The sequence below is a fragment of the Spinacia oleracea genome, chromosome 1, assembly GCF_020520425.1.
Source record: "Spinacia oleracea cultivar Varoflay chromosome 1, BTI_SOV_V1, whole genome shotgun sequence".
Lineage (NCBI taxonomy): Eukaryota > Viridiplantae > Streptophyta > Magnoliopsida > Caryophyllales > Amaranthaceae > Spinacia > Spinacia oleracea.
Window position 1 is genome coordinate 60,920,028 of NC_079487.1, and position 10,134 is coordinate 60,930,161.

At 37.7% G+C, this 10,134-nt stretch overlaps 1 protein-coding gene across 1 annotated transcript; it reads left to right on the plus strand.

Moving 5' to 3' along the window:
- Positions 1 to 1,442: 1,442 nt before the first annotated feature.
- On the plus strand, positions 1,443 to 3,877 carry LOC130465143 (serine/threonine-protein kinase WNK8-like). The gene is made up of 2 exons (XM_056834114.1): positions 1,443 to 1,511; positions 3,293 to 3,877. The coding sequence occupies exons 1-2, from the start codon at positions 1,443 to 1,445 to the stop codon at positions 3,875 to 3,877; spliced, it is 654 nt and encodes a 217-aa protein (XP_056690092.1).
- Positions 3,878 to 10,134: the final 6,257 nt, after the last annotated feature.

Here is a 10,134-nt window from a genome sequence, read left to right on the forward strand (position 1 = left end):
AAGTGGGGTTGGATATATATTTTAATAATTAAATATGTGGGGACCATGTCATTTTGGTGGGTGGAGGGTGGGGTGGGTTTATGAAAATATTTTTTTAATAGGATGGTGGGTGATAGGGTATATTAGATGTATTATTTAATTAGATGGTGGGGTTGATAAGTTACTAAAAATGGCAAGTGTATCTCTTAAATAAATACGGCCGGAAAAGGCAAGTGTATCTCTTAAAAAAATACAGAGGGAGTACTTTTTTTTTTTATAGAATTGTACTTTTTTTTTTTACAGAATGGTACTTTTTTTACATGAATGGTACTTCCTTTTTTGTCTTTTAGTTATTTGTCTTTTAGTTGATATGTCAGATATGCGAAAAAACGAACCCCGAGGGATAGTCAAATGCTTATTCGTTATCGTTACCACTTACAAGTATTTGGATTTCGTTTCTAAATTTTTTGGGGTTTTCAATCGACGTTATATTCCGGCCATTATATGCTATATATTCACTTTCATTTAAAAAATGAGAAATATGGTTTGCATAAAGTATTAACCAATTGAGCTATAATCTTTTACATGTCATCTACGCAAAATTAATATTAATATAATATAGAAAAATTATCTTGTGACTAAAACTCGAACATAATTTCATTAAAAAAATATGATAATTATTGTTATTCACCCAATAATCCGGGCCATCGCTCGGGCCCAAATACTAGTTTTTCTTTAAAAAGTGACATTATTGGGAAAAATAATTGCCGAAAAACGCTGAGAAGGAGGAGCAGGGCTGCAGTAGTCGCGCGTGAGTAGAGACGCAACAGAAGGAGTAGGAGAGCATAGGAAGCGAGGGGGGATGCTGCCTAAAAGAGCCACCATTCCACCGCCGCAGCGTCAGGTACGTATTCTTTTTTTTTTTTTATTCCGGTAGATCGTGAGTGCCGCCCAAATAAAGAGGCCCAAACCATTGCCAAGCCTCCCGGAATTCGCCATGGTCACTGCCGCTAATTCTGGGCGGCTTGGCCATGGTTTGGGCCGCTTTATTGGGACGGTTCCTTTTTTTTAAGAAAAAATTGAGATTTAAATTTTGTTCAACCACCAATATTATTTATTTTAAAAAAAAAATTACATCCCCTAATTTAAATATGTAAAATTTTGTGAATGTATTAATTTTTATGAAAATATTTAGTCTATTAAAATAATTATTTATTATGATGTTTTTAACTTCTATTTTTAAACAAAGTATTCTAACAATTTTTTTTCAATTCTAATATTTATTTTAATTAAGAAATTGTTTGAAAATTTTAAGTCGTTAAACTTTTTTATATATCCGAAATTAATAACGAAATAATGAAATTAATTTTTTTATTATTTTGTTTGTACTTGGTACGAAATTCGGATTCAAATTCAATTTTTTTTAATTAAACTCGCCCGCCCTCAATTTGCGGCTCTGAACCATGGTAGGCCGCCCAGAAATGGCGGCTGCTACCATGGCTAAGAAGCCCCAGATCTGCGGCCCACCGATGGTAGCAACCGCCAATTCTGGACGGCCGCCCGAGTTTTAAAAAAAATATGCCTAATTTAAATCGAATCCCATTCAATTTACTCGTCATCTTTTTTGGTGTAATTCTCGTCATTAATCTAACTCAAATTAATTGAAAATTGAACTATTAATTGTGTAAATCCAACTCGATATATGAAAATTTATTCTATGTTCTATTTATATTAAATAATTGGAGACAAAGTAATAAAAGTCTAAGAAAATCATTATTTGGCATTAAGTCTTAGAATAATAAAGTGATCAGAATTTCATCGTAAAGTTGAGAGTCACTCGATTAATAGACACAAAAATACAAAACTTAACTTGATTTAAACTTGAACTGCAAACCTAATCCGTAATATATTGATCCGAATTCAAGGTATGTCGTATCATAACTTGACCCGAATCCAAGACTTACCGATCCATACTTGACTCGAATATGGGACTTAGTCGATCCGAACATGACCCGTATCCGAATTAAACTGTTCAAATTGTACCAGAATCCTACACCCGAACCAAATTAAACAGATAAAAAACCGTTACGATTTAAACCTGAGTCAGTTTCAACCGAACTCGAGATTGACCCGAATCGAAACCGATTTCAACCAGAAATGATTTACGACCCGACTTTACCGAAACTAAAGTTATCCAAAGCAATCCGAATAAAAATATTGACCATGTTGTGAAATAAAGAGGAAGGAGAGGAAATTGGGAGAGAATAACTGTGTATCTTATTCCATGAACAATATGGTATATATACATACAATAGAATAAGGTTTGCTTGAGAAACAATAAACCCTAAGATCTAGAATATTCTAGAAACATACTAGGGGTATCATGAGCATCCACATAATATTCATAACAGACCAAGCATTAACCAATTTTAACATGATCCGAACCATTTATAACCATCCGAAACCGATCACATGAACCGATTTGAAAACCCTTGTGCCTGACCGCATAGAACATAAACAATATCGCCCAACATGTTTAAATTTTATTCCACTAGCTTATTCATTTATTTTAAAACATAATAAAAATCAAGAATGTGTTACTGTTTCTTGATTACCGACTTAATCAGATCTATATATACCTTGCCTTAGCATCAGAAATAATCCTGAAATATCAATCCAGAAATAATACTGTTTCCATCAAGTGTTCTGTTTCCTCTTAAAAACACCCAAATTCCTTATTCCCCGTTTCAAGAAAGCTTTCGTTAGTGTGCATATCCGAATTAAATTCCAAATCTTGTTTGTGGTTCTAATTTGGTGTTAGTAATGTCTTCTAGTAGTTATTCACAGGTTGCCGAGATAGATCCGACAGGGCGATACATAAGGTACAAAGAGATTTTAGGAGAAGGCGCTTGGAAAAGATGTTGAGAAATTGTGTGTAGAAGTTTGTTTGTTAAAGTCGTTACATGATGAGAGTATCGTGAAATGCCACCATTCTTGGATTGATTTTGAAAGGAGAACCATTCACATGATTACTGAGCTTTTTACTTCAATGACTTTGCGTCACTACATCCACAATCATAGTATTGTAGGTAATACAGCAATCAAGAGTTGGTGTAGACAGATTCTCAAGGGGTTGGTTTATCTTCACACTCATAATCCGCGAATTATTCACCGTGATCTCAAGTTATTGAATATCTTTAATCTTTATTGATGGAAACTCGGGCATAGTTAAACTGGGTGATTTAGGTCTTGCCGGGTTATTGAAACAGGATACTATTACAGATTGTCCTGTTGGTACACTACACTATTACAGTACATTGCACCAGAGGCTTTTCAAGGAAAATATAATGAGTTAGTTGACATATATTCTTTAGGGATATGCGTGCTAGAGATGGTCACTCGGGAAGATGACTTTTACAGCGAATACAGCAAGACAGAGGAGGTTCTCGAAAAGGTTAAGGCAGGTATAAAGCCTGTTGCGCTAAGAAATGTGACAGACCCACAGGTTAAAGAATTCATTGACAAGTGTTTGGCTCCTGCAGATAAGAGACCCTCGGCAAATGACCTCTTGAATGACCCGTTTCTTACAACGAGTGTTTCTGGCACATCAACAACACGTACTAATTCGAGTCTAACAGAATCTGAGGGTTTGCTGATTTCTAGATTACTACAGTTTGTCAAGGAAATGGACAGTGGGAATAGGAAATTTAAGTTACAAGGAAGAATCAAGGACAATGCTATGATACAAATGAAATTGAGTATTACAGATAATGCTATGATCGCAAATTTTGATTTGGAGTTGTCACCTGAAATAGTTACAGCTCGTCAGTTTGTCATGGAGAATATTGCTACACAAATTCATTTGTCACGTGTTTTGCTCCAAGAACTTGACAAATAAAAATCTCCGTGATCCGATCCTACCTGAACATCAAAACTATGGTGGTTGGTTAGTGAGGTTCTTTTAGCAAATCTACCTCTTTGAATCATACAAAAGAATAATGTTCAACAGACAACAGTTGAAGGATGCAAACTTTTCTTATGTAATCCATCTGAATAACAAATATTTACACATAAGAAGAGGCAAGTAAAAGTTAGTCTAAGATGAGATTTAGTGTAATTAACACTTGACATGCATTCCAAAAGATTTTTGCACATGATCTTATAAAAACTTATAAGTGTCACCTGAACACATTCATAGCGAAAACTTTCTGTACCTTTCTCAAGAATTGATAAACACGTACACCTTGATGATGTAATTTCGTCAGTGTAATAACCTTCTGGATTAGTTGTATAAGAGAATCTCGTACCAACAGGTGAATCCAGAAATATTATGCTAGCTATCTGAAAAAGATCAAACACAATGTGCCTCAAAAATCTTCCAGTTCTAAAATAAACATTCTTAAGCTATTGCCGTCATTTTAGAAATACAACAACAGAAATCCTAACCAGATAGAACTTTTCTTTTTATAGTTCATTAGCTTGCATACATCCATCTCCAAAGGCTCAGGAAATCATCAGATTCGTAACACGCATTGTATCTTGTTTCCAACTCACTCTAAAAGGTCAATATATTAGTCATTTCCCATAGGTCATCGTTCCAGCACTGAGTTTGCTAAGAAATATGAGAGAGATTAGCGGACTCTGTAGTCTCTCAATTTATGCTTCCTATGTAGCCTCAAAATGAACAATAGCACCCCGTTGCATAGAACAAACGGACCATGGTACTGGAGACAAAAAACAAAAACAACCAAACTTGCAACCATAAGTTTTGGAGTTGGAAAAGCTTCCCATCCAAAAATAAGACCACAATTTAATGTGGCAATGACCTCGGGGATAATTTCTTGTGTAGACCCCAAAACCATCGCATGTTAAACAATAAAGGGGAGCGGAAACTTTCATTCCACCATTTATTCAGCTCGACTTTCACCTTCGCTCTCCCTCACCTCCGTGGTTGTTGCTGGAAATTCTAGTTGAGAAAAGTCAAGGAAAGAGTGAAAAAGTGTATACTGAGATTTGTCCCACATTAATAGAATACCAGCCTTTTCCTCTATTTATAACGAGTTGATGCACTTCTTGTTTGGGGAAGTCAGAGTGTGGTCTTGGTGGGCAGACCCACGTGCAAAATAAGTATTCTGATAGAATATGTATTATTATGTATTTATGTATTGTAATTAATGTAGTTAATTACCTCATTAACCTTAACCCTAATGTACGCTTAGTATATATTGGTTTCACAAATTAATGAAAGCCAGGGAATTATATGCAAAGGCAGCGGACCTACCCTTTGGCACCGCCTTGACAATGTCACTGGTGGAAGATGACCTAGCCGCAAACGCTTGGCAGCATGTGGCAGACTTATTTCAAGCCAACAAAAATTTGAGGGAGGCTTTTCTTGGAACCCAATTCACCACCACGGTACTGGTTGACTTCTCCTCCATCTCAGCCTATTGCAATCGGCTGCAATCACTCGCCAATCAACTGACCAATGTTGGTGCTCCGGTCTTGGACGTACGACAGTGCATGAGGCTCCTTGCTGGGCTTCTTGAATCTCACTCTAATTTCGTGACTAATATGCAGCAGAAAAAGAACATGCCCAATTTAGGCGTACACTATGCAAGTTCCTGCACAGCCCATGGTTCCTAAACAGCCCATGTATGTTCAGTCCCCTTATACTCAGCCGGCTCCAGGAAATTATGCTCCGATAGATATTGAGGCTGCAATGCATACTCTCTCATTTCAGCCACCGGATGAGAACTGGTACATGGACACGGGAGCCACATCTCATATGACTGCTAATCCGGGTACTCTTACGTCTTATTTTTAATTGAGCAATAATAATGGTATACTTGTTGGTAATGGAAGCACTATTCCAATTCATGGTTATGGTAACACATCCCTTGCATCTCCCAACCCCCCGTTAAATTTATCCAATGTTTTACATGCTCCCAAACTTATAAAAAATCTTGTGTCAGTTAGAAAATTCACTAGTGACAACATGGTTTCTGTTGAGTTTGATCCTTTTGGGTTTCTGAGAAGGATTTACGGACGGGGAATCGCCTAATGAGATGTGAGATCTCGGGGGATCTTTATCCACTCACCACAAAATTCCAAGCCAAGTCACCACCTGTTTCATTGCTTGTTGCCGCTCCTTCTAGCTTATGGCACTCCCGCCTTGGTCACACGGGAAATGACGTCCTTCAATCTCTTAATAGTGGTGATTTTATCAAATGTAATAAGAACCGCACTTTTTGTAATTCATGTCCTTTGGGAAAACACATTAAGTTGCCATTTTATGATTCTATTACGTTTACTACTATGCCTTTTGCAATTGTTCACAGTGATCTGTGGACATCTCTAGTTTTGAGTTCTGGTGGGCACAAATACTATGTCTTAATCCTTGATGATTTCAGTAATTTCTTGTGGAAGTTTCCAATTTCTATGAAATTTCAAGTCTTTACCATTTTCCAAACATTAAGGCATTAATTCAAACTTAATTTGAACGAGATATCAAAACAATCCAACGTGACAATGGTCGAGAGTATGATAATGGTCCTTTCCAAACCTTTTGTAAAGCTAATGGTGTGCAATTCCGCTTCTCTTGTCCCCATACTTCCCCACAAAATGGCAAAACGGAAAGAAAAATAAAGTCGATCAATAGCATTGTCCGCACAATCCTAGCTCACGCATCCACACCTCCATCTTTTTGGCATCATGCACTACAAATGGCCACATACCTCCTCAACATTCTACCTACAAAGGTCTTGGGTTACAAATCTCCTACTCAAATTCTATATCAATCGTAATCCCTCCTATTCTCATTTACGGGTGTTTGGGTGTCTATGCTATCCTCTCTTTCCTTCCACCACCATCAATAAACTACATGCGAGATCCACACCTTGTGTCTTCTTGGGATATCCTACCAATCATCGGGGTTACAAATGTTATGATTTATCAAGCCGAAAATTATTCATCTCGAGACATGTAGTATTTGACGAGTCTACATTTCCATTTTCTCAAATTAATACTCCATCCAAATTTGATTATGAATTCCTTGATAATGAAATCTCTCCTCTATGGCTGACTGCCTTGCCTCAGCAACTAATGTTGAGCCCATTGAGCAGACCCATATCCCAACACCTACACATGAGGTCCCCATCATCCAACCAAACCCCACGCCTGCCCAACATGCCTCTCCTCTCATCCGGCCTGATCTCTCGCCAGCAATCCCACATCACTCCTCCCCCCACTGCTGGCCCACCGCAGCACTCCACTATCCCAGCCCAATTCCCTCGCCCAGTCCAGTTGAGTCATCCTCTACCCAGAATCAGTCACCAAGGAAGCCATCTCGTATGACCACGAGAAGCCAACACGACATTGTCAAACCAAAACGCCACTTCAACTTGAGTGCACTAGTAGAAAAATATTGATTTGCTGCCACGACTTAGCTGCGTTAATTACAAAACGCCTCTGACAAAATGACAAAATGGACAAATTACGTGAAAGAATATTGTTTGGCGGCGTTATTGGGAAGCTGACGCCTCAAAAATCATTTTTTTGCGGCGTCTGAATGATTAACGCCGCAAAATTGCTGGCTGTCTCAAACAAGGAAACATAAAACAATTATTTCCCCCGCGCACATACTTCTTTCTTTTGTTTCTTTTCCTTGTCGTCCTTTCACAAAACTTCTTCTTCTTCCTTCCTTCAAACTACTGGGACTGACTCTGACCTCCATAGTTTCTTCACCATCGAATTTCGCTGGGAAAGTAAAGCCCCACCGCCACCGCCGCCGTCACTATCTTTCCTTCAAACTGATCTCCACCGCCGTCGTTCGTATTTAAGGTAAATTATGCGCCACCGACTCCTCCTCATCCTTTCCGTATTTTCGTTCAATTACTCTATTCTCCTAGTTTTAGTCTCTCAAATTACTTTAATTGGGTTTGAATTGTTGAATTATTTCTATCTTGTCCTCTCCTCTCCTCTGTTCTCTCCCACTATACTGTAAACCCTAATTAAAATGGCTCAGAATTTGGCATAATTTCGAATGTTCTTTACATAATTTCGAATGTTTTATGCATAATTTTTCGAATGCATAATTTCGGATGTTTTATGCATAATTTTATGCAAAATTGAACTGTAAATCCTAGTTTTGTGCATAATTTTGAATTTGAGTTGGCATAATTTCGAATGTCTAATTTATGTTGCAAATTTGATGTTTAGGTGAGGTGCTTCAAAGAAAGAAGAGCACAAATTTGAGAGTTTTATTCCAGTCATACCTATTTTTTCTTGCTGAAATTTTACTAAATTGTCTGAGTTTTATTTTAGTTTTTGAATTTTTATTTATATTTTCTGGGTTTGGTTTGAAAAGAGTGCAGAAATGAGGGAGGCTGTTGCGACCTCAAGTGCTAGAAGATAATTCTGAAGGTGAATTTTTAAATTATACTTATTGATGTGTTGTGGTCTGAAAAAACATAGAGGTTGTTACAACCTTATATTCTTGTTCTGCTATGTTTAGTCCCATTTTCAGAAACAATGTTGCTGCCTGAAATTAAATTCGTGTCATGCTAGGTTAGTTTAGGGTTGAATTAGATACGCGTCATGCTAGGTAGTGTGTCCACGTGGACTGAATTCGTTCTTGGGACCATGTTATGCTATCACTTAATTTAAGACTTCACTGTAATTCGTTATTGGGTTTGCTTAGGTTGTTCTCTGATTTGCTATTTAGCTATTTCTGATGTGCTTAATAGTTGTTGTTGTTGTTGTTGATCTGCTTGTTGTTGTTGCTTGCTCTTGTTGCTGTTGTTGTTGCTCTTGTTGTTGTGTGTTCTGTTTTTTTTAGTTCAGCTATGTTTCGCGAAATTCAGTTAAGCATGTAAACAAAGTGTCACAAAAATTTCAATTTGAGTTGCTATGTATTAATGTGTTGACGGTTTGGTTTTATCATGAATTTAGCCGGTGAAATAGAAGGTATGAATCGGAGTTGGATGTATGAGAAGCGAACTTCATTGGAGTTCCTGAACGGGGTAGAGGAGTTTGGTAGATGTGCTTTGGAGCATCAAGAAAACGTACAAGATAATGGGTTTTATTGTCCATGCGTCGATTGCAAAAATGTGAGTAGGGTTAGTAGTATCAAAACATTAAGGGACTATGTTATTCGTCGTGGGTTTAGGCAACAATATCAAGTGTGGATATGGCATGGTGAGATCGGAGGTAAGGGAAATTCTAGTGAAAATCCAATTATTGACCATCATGTACACACTGAACCTATTGTTCCGCACGAGGATATGTTTTTGGAGGAAGATGATGAATGTGAAGAAGACGTGGATGATGATATTGAGGAGGATCATATAGATGAGATGATGGAGGCAATTCAAGACGAGCCTCATTTATTTGAACGTTTGTCAGAAGCTGCTGAGAAACCTTTGTATCCCGGATGTACCAAGTACATTCAGTTGTCGGTTGTGGCAGTGTTGACCAACCTAAAAACTAAGGGCGGTGTGACTGACGCAATATTTTCACAATTTTTGGAGGCATTAGAGGACATGTTTCCCGAAGGGGATGTGTTGCCTAAGTCGACTTATTATGCCAACAGGTTGATGTGTCCTTTTGGATTAGCATATGAGAAAATAGATGCTTGTCCAAATGATTGTATTTTGTATCGAAAAGAGTTTGCTGATTTAGATAAATGTCCTCGGTGTGGTAAGTCTCGTTACAAGCTCCCAGATGGAGTTATGCCCGGGGAAGGCAAGAAAGGTCCCTCTGCTAAACTGCTTTGGTACCTCCCAATAATACCAAGGTTTAGACGACTGTTTTCAATAAAGAAGGAGGCAAAGAATTTGAGGTGGCATGCAGATAAGAGGAAGAAAGATGGGTTGCTTAGACATCCGGAAGATTCTCCTCAATGGAAAGATATTAATGAAGAATTTCCAAAATCCGGCAAAGAAGATAGGAATCTTAGGCTTGCGCTTTCTACAGAAGGAATGAACCCATTTGGTAGTCTAAGCAGTCAACACAGCACATGGCCTGTTTTGTTAGTAATTTATAATTTGCCTCCTTGGTTGTGCATGAAGTCAAAGAATATTATGTTATCCCTACTTATACAAGGGCCGAAACAACTAGGAAACGATAATGATGTATACCTTGCTCCGCTCATGGATG

What these genes read in the sequence shown, in the direction of transcription:
- LOC130465143 (XM_056834114.1), top strand. Translation starts at nt 1,443, where the DNA reads ATGGTAGGCCGCCCAGAAATGGCGGCTGCTACCATGGCTAAGAAGCCC. An exon ending in AGATCTGCGGCCCACCGATG is followed by an intron (nt 1,512 to 3,292) that starts GTAGCAACCGCC and finishes ACACTATTACAG; the next exon opens with TACATTGCACCAGAGGCTTT.